We start from the raw sequence: 16572 nt of genomic DNA, 5'->3' as shown, positions 1-16572 counted from the left end.
TGTCTAGGTTCCCTGGGATAGTGATTTGTGGGCTGGTTTCCTTTGCTTTATGTTTAAAAACAACTTATAAGTGAGTACATGTGATAATTGTCTTTCTGGGTTTGGGTTACCGCACTCAAAATGATGTTTTCTAGCTCCATCCATTTGCCTGCAAAATTCAAGATGCCATTATTTTTTTCTGCTGTGTAGTATTCCATTGTGTAAATGTACACCATTTTCCTTATCCATTCTTCGGTTGAGGGGCATTTAGGTTGTTTCCAGGTTCTGGCTATGACAAACAATGCTGCTATGGACATAGTCAAACACATATCCTTGTGGCACAATTGAGCATCCTTTGGATATATACCCCCAAAGTGGTATTACTGGGTCATGAGGAAGGTTGTTTCCTAATTTTCTGAGAAATCGCCACACTGACATCCAAAGGAGCTGACATCCAATATACCAGCTTGCATTCCCACCAGCAATACAGAAGTGTTCCCTTTACCGGACAGCCTCTCCAACATAAGTTGTCATCAGTGTTTTTGATCTTGGCCATTTTTTTTTTTTGGTTTTTCAAGACAGGGTTTCTCTGTGGTTTTTGGAGCCTGTCCTGGAACTAGCTCTGTAGACCAGACTGGTCTCGAACTCACAGAGATCCGCCTGCCTCTGCCTCCCGAGTGCTGGGATTAAAGGCGTGCGCTACGGTCGCCCTGCTGATCTTGGCCATTCTTATAGGTGTAAGATGGAATCTCAGAGTTGTTTTGATTTGCATCTCTCTAATGACTAAGGATGCTGAGCATTTCCTTAAGTGTCTTTCAGCCATTTTAGATTCCTCTGTTGAGAGTTCTCTGTTTAGGTGTGTACTCCATTTTTTTATTGGATTATGTGTTCTTTTGATGACCAATTTCTTGAGTTCTTTGTATATTTTGGAGATCAGACCTCTATCTGATGTGGGGTTAGTGAAGATCTTTTCCCATTCTGTAGACTGTCATTTTGTCTTGTTGACCATATCCTTTGCTTTACAGAAGCTTTTCAGTTTCAGGAGGTCCCATTTATTAATTCTCCAACCTTCTTATTAACTGATCCTGAAGTCCAAGAGATGAAACCATTGTCTCTATGTTTATGAGCAGTTCCTTTTATCCTCAAAAAAAATCAACAGAGCAGTTGAAAGTGTCATTCAGTGACACGGGGTTATCTTTGCACAACCTATGGGAGTAGCGGGTCTAGAGGGGTGTTGGTACTGTCCATAAACTTTCACATAATAAGGTCAGGGACAACCCTGAGCCAGTCATGCCTCTGGGAACTGATGTTTGGTCTCCTTTCCTTCAGCTAAAAGTGGTTCAACTTATTATCCTGTTCTTGTTTTTGTTTACTGTCTAACAGCCTGAAGGTATTGAAAAAGAAACAAGCCAGAGTTTCCTTATCTGCACAGAAGGTAAGAGGGCTCTCCAAGTGGTCCTAGAGCACAGCAGGTTTACCTCCTCAGCCTGTGCACAAGCCACAAGTCAAGAACCCACTTAGCATCTGGATGCATTATAAGTTTCTCTTCGGGGTGTACTTTATTTCATGTTTTATTGTTGGGGTCTGGTGCTAGCCTGGACCATAAATTATTTCTCTACCAGACTGCAACATAAACTATCTCTCTCTGGACCATCGTGGAGGAGATGGGAATAAAGACACTACTCACATGGTTTCATTGGGAGGGAAATTCTCAGAGATCCTTCATGATATCCTGAATTCACATCCTGAAAATTTTTTTCTCGTTTATTCTCCAAACAGCCTTTATACCAAAACTTAATTTAGGGGAAATACTTTAGCATTCTGTCTCCTAGGTAACCAGGTGAATGGCTTTTCCTCACGTCCACAACTACCTGTCTGCTCTGTATGCTAGCTGTCACATAGGCTTGAATCAGCATCTCTATAAGGCATCCTCCAAATTACAAAGAAAGGAGCAAAACATCCTGACCTTTTGTTAGGTTAGGGACAGCCTGCCTGGCAGGATATGTGACCCATCTCAGGTGTGGCCTATGGCTTGATGGCTTGGCTGCCATGTCATATAGAAATATGGGCCTACATTTCATCTTCATTGATAGATAATTTTTAGCCAACCAAATGTGCATTACTGAGTGACATTTACTTGTTAGTCTGATAAGATTAGTCTCCATCTGGATTATTATGATGGTCTCATGGTCTTGATCAATGGACTTTTACTAGCACAGTGGTTACTTTTATATTCTTGGTACGAAATCATCTGTAAATTCATTACTGGCCCTCAGTTACCTTATTTGTGGCCATCATGAGTATCATTTTAGCTGGTTAGTGAAAATCTGATTTTAATGTCTACTCTGTCTTTAAGCATTCCTTCTACGAGCTGAGTCTTATATCTTTCATTTTATCCATAAACAGTTTAAGTACTGAACTGATAGAAAATGGAGACCATTGTTTAAGACAAAGTATGCATTTTTTCTAGATGTTTTGCTGTTCTAAACTAGCTCAAATTCTCAGCTTATTTAAAAAGAGCTTTTATTACCTTTTTGTGTGTACAGTGTGTGTGTGTGTGCATGCATGTATGTGGGTGTGCATTGCAAGTCGCTGGGAGTGTGGAAGTGAGAGGAAAACTTGCAGGAATTCCTTCTCTCCTCCTACCCGTGGGTCCCAGGGCTTGAACTCAGATCATCAGGCTTGGTGGCACATGCCGTCACCCTCTGAGCCATCTCACGTCCCAAATTCACAATTTTATTTTCTCCAAAGGCAAAACTAGCCAATGGCCTTTTCTTCCTGATACAGCTCTTCCAAAATTCTGCTGCCATGACTTGTAGAGGGAAGTCTTTGCAGTGCTTGTATGGGCATTTTCTTTCAGGTACTAAAGTCTCAAAGCGAATACTTCTGGAATTGCCAAGTGATGTAGTGGAAGGGTCAGCCAGATCCTTTGTCACCGTCATGGGTGAGTTTATCAAATTCTGTGTCATGGTGATTTGAAAATATTGATTGGGGTAGTCTGGAAAATAAGTTCTTCAATAACAGAATGGAGATACTTTCTCAAGCTATCGGGGCAGGAATGTTGTTCAGACCACCCCTTCTGCCTGTTTCCATGTGGGGTCTGAAAGCATGAAGTTTCCAGATCTGCATCTCTAGGAAGCATTCCCGCAGGTCAGTAACGGTAGATGCTCAGGAAACGGGAGATCCTGGTATGACCTGTACATATGAATGTAGTGAGAGCCGCAGGCAGGCCAGCGCCACTCTGTAGAGGGTGTAGCAGGCTGCGTTCCTGCCGCCTGGCTCCCGGCTGCCTGGCTAGCTTATGCCCCGAAATAACAACACACAAATTGTATTCTTTTTTTTTCTTTCTTTTAACAAATTGTATTCTTTTAAACACTGCCTGGCCCATTAGCTCTAGCCTCTTACCAGGTAATTCTCACATCTTGCTTAACCCATTTCTAATAATCTGTGTAGCACCACGAGGTGGTGGCTTATCGGGAAAAGATCTTAACCTGCATCCATCTCGGAGAGGAGAGTCATGGCAACTGCCTGAATCTGCTTCTTTCTCCCAGCATTCTGTTCTGTCTACTCTGCCTATCTAAGCTGCTGTCCTATCAAAAGGCCAAGGCAGTTTCTTTATTAACCATTGAAAGTAACACAAAGACAGAAGACCCTCCTCCATCATATGAATGCTAAATTAGCCTCTTGGAGATTGATATGTTGTGATGCTGAGTTTTTCTTGGTTAACAAAAAAAGAGGTATGTTTCCTAAAGTAGTTATTCATCTATCGTCATCATTGAAGTCTGTAGGAGAGGGGTGGGTTACAGCTTGTATTTCATCAGTATCTAAAACCACAAATGAGAAGCAAGCCAACAAGGGGCCCACTTCCTGAGCATCCTCCTTTTGGTGGGAAGGAGACCTTCAGGAACGTTTCATACCAGAAACCCCTCTATTCCTCACTGAAGAACCACCTCCCTTAGATTCCCTCTAGGAAACTTTGGCTTGTTTATACATTTTGTTTATTTTAAATTATGTGTGTAGAGGGTGGTATGTGCACATGAGTGCAGGGCCCAAGATGGCCAGAGGTGTTGGTTCCCCTGGAAGGGAAGTTAGAGGCAAATGGGAGTCACCCAATATGGGTGCTGGGAGCTGAATTCAGGCCTGCTTCCAGAGCAGCAAGGTGTAAATACAGACTCCACTTTCATTTCCCAGATGCCCAGACTCAAATAACCACAAAGAAACTATAATAATTACAACACTGTTTGGCCAGTGGCTCAGATGTATTCCTAGCTAGCTCTTCCATCTTAAATTAACCCATTTCTATCAATCTGTGTATCACCATGAGGTTGTGGCTTACTGATAATGTTCTGGCATCTTTCTCCTTTGGTATTTACATGGTGTCTTCAACTTCACCTATTCTCTCTGTATATCTCTGTTCAGATGACCCACCTGGCTTTACTAAGCCATTGACCAAAAAAGCTTATTAATCAACCAATAAAAGCAACACATATATAGAAGGGTATTCCACATCAGCAAGGGCTCTTAACAGCTAAGTCACCTCTCCGGCCTCCCGTTTACACTGTTTAGAGCCAACTTTAAATGTTTTCTGCTCCCACCATGTATTAATAGCCACAGGTTCTAATGCCGAGGCAGCTGCACAGCATTAACATAAGTGCATGACTCTCCTTTTCTGTCTTTAGGTGACATTCTAGGAGTCACGTTGCAGAACCTAGATAGCCTTCTCCGCACGCCCTATGGGTGTGGCGAGCAGAACATTGCCCAGCTAGCATCTGACACTTACATACTCGACTACCTGAGAGCAACCCAGCAGCTGACGGAAGAAGTCAAATCCAGGGCTCTACTTCTCTTAACTAATGGTGAGAGGGATAAGTAGTTTCTACCAATGAAGGTGAAGCCAATTACAACTGATATGCAAATGTGATCAGTCTTACTCTATAGTTCCTGGCTGAAACAAATGTGAGCCCTTAAGGTACTCTGGGTCCTAGCTGTGTGTTCCTTTTGACTTTAAAATCTGTGTCCATCATTTAACCTAATGTTGTATAACTATAGTTTCAAATTGTGAACTCATCTTTATTTTAAACTTTCTTTATTCATACATATATGCATATAATAAAATAGGGTCATGTCTACCCCTATGTCTCCCCTTCAACTCCTACCTCACCCTCCCCAATATGCCCCCTCCCAACCTTGTGTCTTTTTTTTATGACCCACCAAGTCCAGTTAGCACAGCCCATGTGTGCATGGGCATAGGGACCCACCCACCAGTGACCACACCCTCAATAAAGAATGAGTCTCCCACCTGCAGCAAAACTCACTGTTAATAGCTCAATATAGAACTACATCTGGAGGCCACTACCCCATCTATGCCAGGATTTTGACTGGCTTGCCCATATGGAGATCTTGTCCAGGTAGCCACAGCTGCTGTGAACTCACAGTTGTAATAGCAGCATCAGCTCTGAAGACAGCTTTCTGTAGCACTCTTCCCGTCCTCCTGCTCCTGCATCCTTCCTGTCTCCTGCTCCAAAATGCTCCTCGGAACTTGGTGGTAATGGAGTTTAGCATCAATGAACTCATTTGTAAATTGTAATAGTTAAGAATAAGGTCTTTTTTGTCGTGGTTGGGAACAGTAGCTGAAAATGACTCATTCGTCAGCCCCTAGGCCTGCTTGCTTAGCTGTGTCCCAACAGAGTGAAGTGATGGGATCTGGATGCTGAAAGAAGCTACACAAGCAGCATCACAGTGATATTGAGGACAGGGCCAGGAGGAAATGAGGTTTGGGTTTTCTTCTTAGGAAGGTAAAACAGAGTGAAGTAAAACCACCTCAGGGGATAGGTACTGACTGCTAAGCACAGTCCTGAGACAGCTTTTAAATAAGGTATTCTCTGTGTGCATAAAGGTAGACGGCCTGAAGTTTCAGGAACCAAAACTGAAGCAATCACATCGGCACACCCAGGGGCTTGCATTCGCCCAGGCCGCGTTGTTCTTTTCCTTCTCCCCCAGGCTCACCAGCAGCTTCCTTCTATGTTGTGTTTTAGGTTACCAGAAGCACTTGTCTTTCAAAAACTCCGATGGTTCATATGACATGTTCTGCCAGAGCAATCAGAAAGGAAGCATATGGTGAGAGATAAAAGCTTTGTTCTCATTAATACAGGGATTTTTCCTAAACGTGACTTGAAAGAAGGTGAGAGCCGTGAGTGCTCAGATTTACAGAGAATAAAGCAAAACCCCAAAATGTGTTAGTTCAGTTCTGATGCAACAATATCCCCATAGTCTCATGCAACTTGCTCGGCTGTGTGATAATTTAATGATGGCTTTCTGTGATGTCACAGCTCATCAGCTCCATGGCAACTGTCACATCTTACTCTGTGCCTCTCAGTCTCATTTACATTCAGGGAAAAGAAACTAAAAGGCCCCATGGCATTGAAATGGCATACCATTTCTGCTTCTGGGTATATGCAATCAAATGGACTCCACAGTCAGACCTTTGGGTGGCTAAAATCCACCTGCTCTAATTTCTAGAGATTTGCTGATCATCATATTTACTGACTCCAATGAAAGGGCTACTGTCAATCAAGACTAGTAACTGTCAACATTGGACAAGTTGCATGAATGCATTACCCAAAGGGAACAACACTGATGAACCTGTTGAGCGGCTGACATCATCTTTCCCCCTAACTTTTGCTTTGTTGATCCCCATTACAGGCTCAGTGCCCTTACTTTCAAGACATTTGAGAAAATGAAGGAATATATTTTCGTTGAAGAGTCAGTCCCCAAACAGACCTTAATCTGGCTTTCGAGAAAACAGAGACCGAACGGGTGCTTTGGGAGGGATGCCAAGCTTGTCAACAATGCTTGGGAGGTAAGGGACCCACAGTGAGGCGTCCTTTCCCTGTTTCCCTGGGTCATCTGTCTCTGTTGCCCTCCCTCATCGGGAGTGCTCCCTCCTTGGGAATGCTACACCTTTTGAGTCTGCGGAAGTCACGGGTCCCCTGCGTCCTTTCCATGGGCATCAGTGCTGCTTCACGGATGTTTAACCAGAGCCTAGACATATCCCTGCATGAGTCTTCCGTTCGCCTTCTTCAGACTCTGTCTTTCTACAGTCAGGATTCTGTAATCATCAAACTGGGAAGAGGAGAAGAGAGGGACTCAGCCGAGAAAGCTCCTGGGAATTTGGAGTCAGACAGGCGCAGGTCTTGAATGTGTGCGGAGTTCTTTTCTGTGCCTTAGTCCTGAGGTTTAAATCATGGCCACAGGCTAGGAATGCGGCTTGGCTGGTAGAGCATGTTAACCCAAAAACCCAGCTCTTGCCTCAAAAAGAATAGGAGATAGTTTATTCTGAAGCCCAGCATGAGTGACCATGGTCCAGGAACACAGATTTAGATAACCCCAAATTCCGTGCTCCAACTTTGCAACAATTTGATTGAGTTTTTATTTAACAGAGCAAAGAAAGTCATGACTCAGAAAACTTTTCAAATGCATTGGTGGAAATGCTGGCGAGGTGGTCACAGCAAAAGCAGGGAGACTCAGCCCCAGGACTCAGAGGATGTCTGAAGACACATTTAGGGGTTCATTGGTGGGAGCTGGGGATGGTTAAGTTCATATTCCAAAAGGGTTTTATCTCTTGGTCACAGGTTGTTAGGTAGGACACAGAGGTGGGCAACTCATAGAGGAAAACATTTAACTGAGGTGGCTTACAGTTTCAGAGGTTTAGTCCACGATCATCATGGCAGCATGCAGGCAGACATGATGCTGGAGAAGGAGCTGAGAGTTTTACATCTTGATGCACAGGCATCAGGAAGTGAGCTGTCTACACTGAACATAGCTTGAGCATAGGAGACCTCCAAGCCCACTCCACAGTGACACACTTCTTCCAACAAGGCCACACATACTCCAACAAAGCCAGGCCTTTTATAGTACCACTCCCTATGAGCTTATGAGGACCAATTGTGTGCAAATGTTATGGTGTTCCCCACAGAGGTAGAGCCCTGAGTAAGACACCATTATAACTGCCGCTTGGGCAGAGTTTCCATGAAATCTATCATTTCTTTCCTCACCCCATCGGCAAAATGTTTCTTTGCTTTCTTCAAATTAATACAAAACAGCCATGTGAGCCATTGCTCAGAGTTCAGGCCAGACACCAGGCCACGTAATACTATACACTTACGTACAACCAAGTAAGCTTAAAATTCTTATGTTTTATTTCATAATATTATTGAGTGTCAATGGAAACTCACCCAGATAGCACAACCACTATTTCCCTAACTTAGAAACTACAGGCTAGCAAGTTTTCGTGAATAGAAATGTTTGTTGAAGCCTTTTTTTCCCTGTGAGTCTCAGTTCAGAAGCAGCTGCTCTTTCGTGGTCTGTGATCCTGTATGCTGCGATCCTGTACTCCTCACTGTTTCTCTGTTTCAGAGCAGCGATGAAGAGGATGTTGCGCTCACTGCACACGTCGTTGGGGCATTCCTTGAAGTTGGATTCGATTCCAGTGTATGAATTCCCATCATCTCTGGCTTCACTTAATTGAAAGAACCTTAGATAGAACCTGCTTTCCGAATGGCTTGAAATTCTTAGACAGGAAAATATACCAAAACAATTCACCCATTACCATCCTTTAAACCAGTGATGTTCAAAATTCTTTTGGTTCACCAGTAGGACTGAGGTTTGCCCAGGTTGGATACACTCATGAAAAAAAAATTTCCATAAGATCTCAGGTGCTTATATGTTCCCTGAATGCAGTCATAAACTTCAGATAATGGACCTCTGTTGTAGCGGGCATGAGGGCACACACCAGCGTTCAGTGGTAACTCCAGTGTTCATCAAATCAAGGCAAAAGATCATGACATTTGAGGCCAGCCTTGTCTATGCAGAATCAAGAACAAAGTCAGTTATCAATGAAGAAGAATGCTCTCAGGGAAGTTTGTTCTCAAGTCTCTGAAGCATTTCAGAATGGTCTCAGTCCACAGACTCCTCGTTTACCAAATCTGTTCCTAAAGGAGATACTGTATGTTTTCAAGGCTGTTAGTGTATCTTGAAACCAAACCTCTATTTAAAGCATGAGAGTAAAACACTAGGTCTAAAAGTCTTGTGTGTGATCTGGGGAGATGGCTCAGTTAGGAACGTATTTGCCTCACATGCATGAGAAGAATCTGAGTTCTGTTCCTAGAACCTGTGTATAGATGCAGGCTAACATGGCGGCACATGCCTGTAACCCTATGTCTGAGGAGACAGAGAGTGGAGGATCCGTGGGGCCCTCTGGCAAGGAAGGCTAATATAATTCCTGAGCCCCAGCCAAAGAGGGGCATTGTCCCAAATGAGGTAATTGGTGGTCTTCAAGTTGGCACCCAGATCCATCCTCTGAGCACCGTGCCACATACACTTACACATGGATACACACCCATCCACACACATACGATTGTATGTTTTGCGACATGGAAGAAGTTTATATTATAGGTAAAATATTAAAACTCATTTTATGCATTAAACTTTGTTTCCCCCATACCAATAATAGTCCAAATTATTTTTCTGATGCTTTAAAAATAGATCATGTGAATATATATGACAGTTTGTATGTAAAAATAGAGTATATGAATATATATGATAGATTTGTACACATAATGTGTTTTGGAGATGTATCGTGTACATTGTAAAGTGCATTACAAGAGAGCTTAGCTTACGTATTCAGCAAACTCATGCAATGTTCAGAGTCTCTGACAAGCGTTTCTTCCTCCCCACTAGTTTCCTGCCCTCCGCAATGGTCTCTATTGTCTGGAGGAGGCATACACAAAGGGCGTCACCAACGGCCACACTCAAGCTATCCTGGCTTACGTGTTTGCCTTGGCTGGAAAAGAACAGCAAGTGAAATCCTTACTCTTGATCCTGGATCAATCGGCTACAAAAATAAGTAAGTCTTATTACCATCTGCCTTTGCGAGAAGAGAAACTCCTGAAAACCAAGTGCGGCTCTCATTGAGGGGTAGGCTCAGAGCCCGCCTCCACCAAGGAGCTCCTGCTTCTCCTACAGATCACGTCAGCACCCGTGTCTTAAAGAGTATCAGATATTTAATCTCCCTCTTTCTCTTTGCCACTGAATTTTTTCTCAAACAAAGTAAAGGAAATTGAGAATGCCACAGACAATAATAATTACTCCTGAAACTGCTTATGACCCCCAAGGAGACGCCATATTTATTTTCCAGGGTCTGTATGGAAAATTGCCACAGACTTGCTAACTTAAACCTCAGAACACTTTTTTTTTTCTCTAGAGGGTAAAACTCTAATATCCAAACAGCAGGAAGTGGGGGGACTTTGCCCTTATGTACTGTTTCCTCTGTGTTTGACAACCTTGGCACCCTTTTGTAAGTCCATATCTCCTCTTCTCATACTCACCATCAAACTGGACTGTGTGGCCCCTTAGGAAACTCATCTTAGCTATAGCATCCCTCTAAAGAACCTATCCCAAAATCCAGTCACATTCTGAGCTCAAGGCTTCAGGATATGATTTTAAAATTCAGGCCACAACAGGAATCCAAAGAATAGAACCTGTGCCCTCTGAATGGGTACCTTATAGGAGCTTGTTTGTAGGACCGTGAAAATTCTTTTTATAGAGACTGACTTCTCCCTGTTTTCTCAGACAATGTGATATATTGGGGAAAAGAAGAGAAACACCAAGCAGAAGGCTCTCCATCTTTCATTCCTCCGGCACTTTCTGGCGAGACTGAGATGACATGCTATGTGCTGTTGGCTGTCATTTCTCAGGGCACTCGGGACCTCAATTATGCCAGTAAGATTGTGCAGTGGCTTGCCCAGAGGATGAATTCCCATGGAGGCTTCTCTGCCACACAGGTGATTAGCCTGATATGAGGTGAATGTGTTTAATGCCGAAGATGCCAGTCTAGATGACAGCAATCATGGTCATAAAAACATAGATTCTGGGGTGGAGAATACTTGATATTCTTTTTAAAGATTTATTTTGCTTTGTATATAAGAATGTTTTGTATGCATGTGTGTATACCACATACATGCCTGATGGATTATCCTGATCTGGGGTTACAGATGCTTGTGAGCCACCACGTGGGTTCTGGGAATCAAACCTAGGTCCTCTGCAAGAGCTACAGTGCCCTTAACATCTAAGCCATATCTCCAACCCCCAATTTGATATTCTAAATCTGGTTTTATTTTGTCATGGGCTCGCCATTGTGTTTCAGACACTCTCACAAGGAGACTTTATTTTAGATGATAAATGAGTTTTAAGGAATTCAGGTTTTCTGTGTCTCCGTTGCACACTGGAAAGCAGAATGTAAGTCTAGAAGAGATTTTCTCTGTAAGAGCAGAGTCTTGGTACAGTAGCTATCTGCTGACACAATGGTCAAACCACATGTCAGTGAAGAACAAAGATTTCCCTCTGCTTCTGTCAGCTCCACAGCAGAGAAAGCAAAGGCTGGGGAACAGAAAACAAGAAAATAAATGGCCATGAAGTAATGAAGGATTCCTTCCCTAGCAGGAAAAATTGAAAGTCAGGGGAATTTCATTTAACAAAGACAATGTCCCTTTCTCTCCTCCTATAAGGCCTAGTCCCCATAAGATGGCAGGCTGTTGAATTGCCAGAGACCCTCGTCTGGCTTTTGTCCCTCTTTGAAGATGAGGGGACAGAGGTGCGGTCATCACACTTAGCACACCTTCACTTTCTAACAAGATTTCTCATGATTTTCAGCAGTGGGGGTGATTATTTTTAGAAAATTAAAAAGCAAATTAAGATTTGTTAAAGAATACGAATTGGCAACAACTCACACCTGTGAACGTTCTCTGTTTCCCCGGGCATTGTTTCTTATCCCATCACCAGCTTCAGGAATGTTTGCAGAAATGGGCTGAAAGTCCATGGTCAACAGTGCCTGACCTTGCACCCCTGTTCCATGCAGGACACCACAGTGTGCCTTCTCGCCCTAACCCAATACATGAAGTTAACTGGCTCTAACTCTCAAAACACTGTCACCTTGAGCACCGAAGACTCTGAGGAGGTTTTCCCTGTCAACAACAATAACCGCCTTCTGGTACAGCGCTCGAAATTATCCGCAAGGCATGGGCAATACGTGGTTGACGTAGAAGGAGAAGGCTGTGCGTTCATCCAGGTAACGGAAACCCTCCACAAAGGGAGAGCTGAGCTTGCCTGTGAGAGTTCAGACCAGTTACATGTGAAGAGTTTTGTGTTTGACTCTTTCTGTGATTGTCTCTACTTCCCTCACATTTTTATAAAATCTGTAGCAGAAAATGCAGGATATATTACACTGAGGTTATTCACATTTTTATTAATTGAAAAGTTAACACACAGGGACTAGAGAGATAATGCAGTGATTAAGAGTACTGGCTACTCCTCTAGAGGACCTGGGTTTGATTCTCAACACCCACATGGTGGTTGCAATGCCAGTTACAGGAGATCTGATGCCCTCTTCTGGCCTCCTTGGGCACTGCACACATGAAGTGCATACATGCAGGCAAAACACCCATACACATAAAATAAAATACTTCTTTAAAAAAGTAATAAAGTTGGCATGGAGAGTAATAGGATTCATGATAGCATTTTCACAATGTCTTGTTGTTTATCTTTCTCCCCTTTCATGTCACCTGCAATCCTTTATCCCCTCCCAAATAAGAGTTCTGCTTTCCATTTCATGATCCCCTGTCTAGCTTCTCTCTCTCTCTCTCTCTCTCTCTCTCTCTCTCTCTCTCTCTCTCTCTCTCCTCTCTCCATACAATGTGTATTCATACAAGTGCAGATATACAAATTAAAGCTTTTTATAATTAAATTTGCCCTTCGACGATTTTGCATGAGCATAGCTGGCAGCCAGAGTTTCTTGAGGAATGCCGCTGGTAAGAAGTATTCTAGCCTAGTCAGAAATCATCACCACGCTGTGTCTCATGGAAGCTACACTTAGTTTATCCTGGTTCCCTGATGACAATGACGGACAGCACATTGGTGGTGGAGCATAGACGACGGGTCCTTCAGTTCTTGCTACAGGGTGATTTTCATGGTGTTCTCCTTTCTAGGCCACCCTCAGGTACAATGCGCCACTTCCTAAGAAGGCATCAGGATTTTCTCTTTCCGTGGGAATGGAGGAAAGCAACTCTTCGGATGTATTCCAGACGAAGTTTAACCTCACAGTGACCCTCATGTAAGGGTAACATTTTGCTATCCACTCCTGGGTTAGTGGAGTCGTATGTCACAAGCAATGCCACACCAGTTTGGAATTATGATTAATAAGATGGTATTTATTTAAAGGGGAAAACTTACAGATCCCAGCCCTCTGCACAACCAGGAAGGGAGTCTAGTCGCCAGCGGAGCAGGGAGAGAGAGAGCGAGGAGAGGGAAGTCGCTGCTTTTTTAAAGGGAGAGAGACCATGCCCCAATGGGCTGGTATCACAGCAGCTATAGGCTGGAGGAGCGGGAGGACCTCCCGCAACAGGTTAGAGAATTATATATAAGAATTATTTCAGCTAGGAATGAAAAAAAGCAGGTTTGAGTGATGGTGACTATGGTGAAGCACATGTTGAAGGCTGATATTCTACCCCACAGGCATGTCACTGCCCTTTCAGAACCTGGTTTAGCAGCTAGACCTTGCTGTATACATGTATGGTTCATGTTCCTCAGGTATAACCCGTGAGCTGTTGCCTTGCTGGCAGATAACAATGAGGAAGACTTCCCTGGTGCTGGGCAAACCTAAGGCTAACAGGAACTTACCTAACATAAAGGCATTTTGTCTGACTTTGTGAGACTAGGGAGACTTTGTGTCCACAGACTTCATCATCTGCACCAGCTAATGTCATGTTGTACACTGTGACTCGGTTGTGATTATTCTTTGACATTTGAGAATGAAGTTTTCCAGACCCTTCCCTTCCAACATTTGCCAGATCTCCAGACCTGAGCTTATTGGTGCATCTGTCCACCTGCCATCCTTGCTGAGAGAGCTCATGTTTCTAAATCCATGTAGAAATAAGGTTTGCTTTTTCATTTCAGGTATACGGGTACTCACGAAAGCTCCGGTATGGTCCTTGTGGATGTGAAGATGCTCTCTGGGTTTACTTCTGCCCTCTCATCCATCGAGGAGGTAAAGAGGAATGGCCCTGTTCCCTGGCATAGACATAATGAGAATGCATTTTAAAAAATCAAACTAAATAATGGAATTCTTCATCTGAGCATACTTCTTCAGATTTCATGTTTGGAGGAATTCTATTCCTACCCTGCATCAGTACAGTCATCATGCCCATTGCTCAGCGTGTATCTCTTTACCCAGTTCCCTTGTATACTCACAGAAACCCTGCGGTACAAAGGACACTTTCCTAAATAGAAGGCACAGTGCTCGTTTCTAGAGGGGATTCTTGGGAATTCTAATGCCTGATCCTCATCCCTTCCTGTCAATTTCTTCAAAGCTTAAATACAATGGCCAAGTAATGAAGACAGACATAAAGAAGGGCCACGTTCTTTTCTACTTGAAAAATGTAAGTCCAGCAACAATAGTTTTTTCTTCATGCTTTGTTTCACGGCTTTGTTTTCTGAAGGGTGTTTGAAAGCTTCTATTTATTATAGATGTGTGAAAGAGCTTATTGTTTGAATGAGATACTGAATATAGTCAGTGTTCTGCCTCGCTAATCATATCATTTATATTAACAAGCTATTTTGTGTAAGTCATGGTTACCTGACTAGATAGTTCTTGTGTTTACAGGCATCTTCATTCCTTAATGCATGGAATGTAGTCATTTACAGAGATGAATAATTAATCTTCCACAGCTTGAACACCAATGAAGGATAACCTGACTATTGTTTAAACTGTATATATATAAGTGTATACTGTGACATTTTTATATACATATGCATTGCAAGTTATTATAAACAAACTAACAATACTCACCATATAATTACCGTTTTAGTATAATATTTTAAAATTTCTTCTGAGTTTTGTACATGTATATGACATATTTTGATCATAGTTACTCTTTATTCCCCCACACTTCCTCCCAGGAACCCCACCCACACACCCACACACCATCTCAATTCCATGTCCTCTTTTTAATAACTCACTGGGTCTAATTAGTGCTACCCCTATGCACATGGGTATGGAACCATCCCCTGTTGCATGGTCAACCTACTAGAGACCACACCCCAGAAGGAAACTGACTCTCCCTGTCCTCACAGACTTCCACTGTTGATGCTGGAAGACATCCTCCTTCTAAAAGGCCCAATAATTTCCTGCTGTTAACATACCACAGTTTCTGTCTCCATCAACACGGGTTATTTCGAGTTAGTTCTGTACCTTAGCTATTGTGACCAATGTTGAAGTGAGCATGACAGTGCCTTTTCAAGATAATAACATGATTTGTCTTGGATGCCTACTCACGAGTAGGCCTTCTGAATCATACAATAGTTCACAATTCTCTAACATGTTCAGCTAAGCAGTGTGACTTAAGTAAGTGTTTACATTATTTAACATCAGCTAACTATTTTGCTATTTTATTTTTTTTATTTTATTTTGCTATTATATAAAATAGTGGTGGGCTTTGCTTTCTGTTTTAATCAGGTAGATGACATGCTTGTGGGGTAAGTTTCTCAGTGATTTTCTTTCTTCAGACCTACTAGGACTTAATGATCATTCGTGTCTTCATAGGTTTCCAGGGCACCAACCAGCTTCACCTTCTCTGTTGAGCAAACAAACATTGTGTCCAACATCCAGCCTGCCCCAGTCACGGTCTACAGTTACGAGAAAGGTAAGCAACCACTTCCCAGCCTTGATTATTGCTGTAGCTCACACTCTGAGCCACTGAATGCCCCCAAATCATCACTCTGTCTTCAAAAAGTGACCAAGTGATGGGTTTTTTATTATTATTACATGATGTGAGTTCTGACTGTGCCAGTTCCCAAGATATCCTAACACTTAAAATCTCTTGGATGAATTGTGAGAAGACTCACCCTTAACTTGAAATATAAATGGTGCTAACCTTCCAAGCCTGTTTCATTTCTGTCATTACCAAATCACAGATTTACTATTAGATGCTGCTTCTATGGTTTTGACTTAAGAATGAAGGGAAAACCCTTATAGGACAAATATAATGGATTATGTTTTAAAACAGTGTGTTGTGGGGACCATGACACGTCCCCTGGAAGGTCAGCTCATGAAAATCTATCAAGGAGTAGATGAACAGTCTGTCCTTACTAATTGAATGCATTCCATCACATGACTTACTTTAGTAGAATATTTAAGGATTGATAAAATACGTGAGTGATTACTTTTCTTGGAAAATTATTGGAAAGATAATATTTAATATTTAATCATTAAATAGTCTTTGTATGGCCCACCACAGTCTAGTTACACACAGTTGGAGGGGTTTTTTTTTTGCCTCTTTAAAGCCTTTATTTTTTTTCTCTATTTTTCTCTCTCAAGCCTTTGTACATTTACCTAACACTGTGACCCATTTAGAGGTCTTTTTTTAAAATCTGAATCTGTCTTTATTGAGTATCTGTAATCATTTTCTGACAAAAGCGCCTCTTCTTTTTTTTTTTTTTTTTTGGTAAGTGGGTGTGGCTAGGACCAACTCTGAGGTTCTGCCT

General features: G+C 42.5%; 1 protein-coding gene across 1 annotated transcript in view; it reads left to right on the top strand.

The window, feature by feature from the left end:
• Positions 1–16572, top strand: part of LOC101986698 (ovostatin homolog) — a 44001-nt gene that overhangs the window by 25904 nt on the left and 1525 nt on the right. Inside the window, exons 22-34 of the mRNA XM_005365294.2 lie at positions 1363–1414; positions 2840–2923; positions 4659–4835; positions 6015–6096; positions 6682–6852; positions 8397–8469; positions 9718–9883; positions 10609–10820; positions 11894–12103; positions 13020–13144; positions 13987–14077; positions 14400–14468; positions 15632–15731. Coding sequence (XP_005365351.1) covers positions 1363–1414; positions 2840–2923; positions 4659–4835; positions 6015–6096; positions 6682–6852; positions 8397–8469; positions 9718–9883; positions 10609–10820; positions 11894–12103; positions 13020–13144; positions 13987–14077; positions 14400–14468; positions 15632–15731 — 1612 coding nt within the window. The remainder of the gene's footprint in view (positions 1–1362; positions 1415–2839; positions 2924–4658; positions 4836–6014; positions 6097–6681; positions 6853–8396; positions 8470–9717; positions 9884–10608; positions 10821–11893; positions 12104–13019; positions 13145–13986; positions 14078–14399; positions 14469–15631; positions 15732–16572) is intronic.

This window comes from Microtus ochrogaster, unplaced genomic scaffold (genome assembly GCF_000317375.1).
Source record: "Microtus ochrogaster isolate Prairie Vole_2 unplaced genomic scaffold, MicOch1.0 UNK1, whole genome shotgun sequence".
Taxonomy (NCBI): domain Eukaryota; kingdom Metazoa; phylum Chordata; class Mammalia; order Rodentia; family Cricetidae; genus Microtus; species Microtus ochrogaster.
This window is presented reverse-complemented; position numbering and strand designations above follow the sequence as displayed.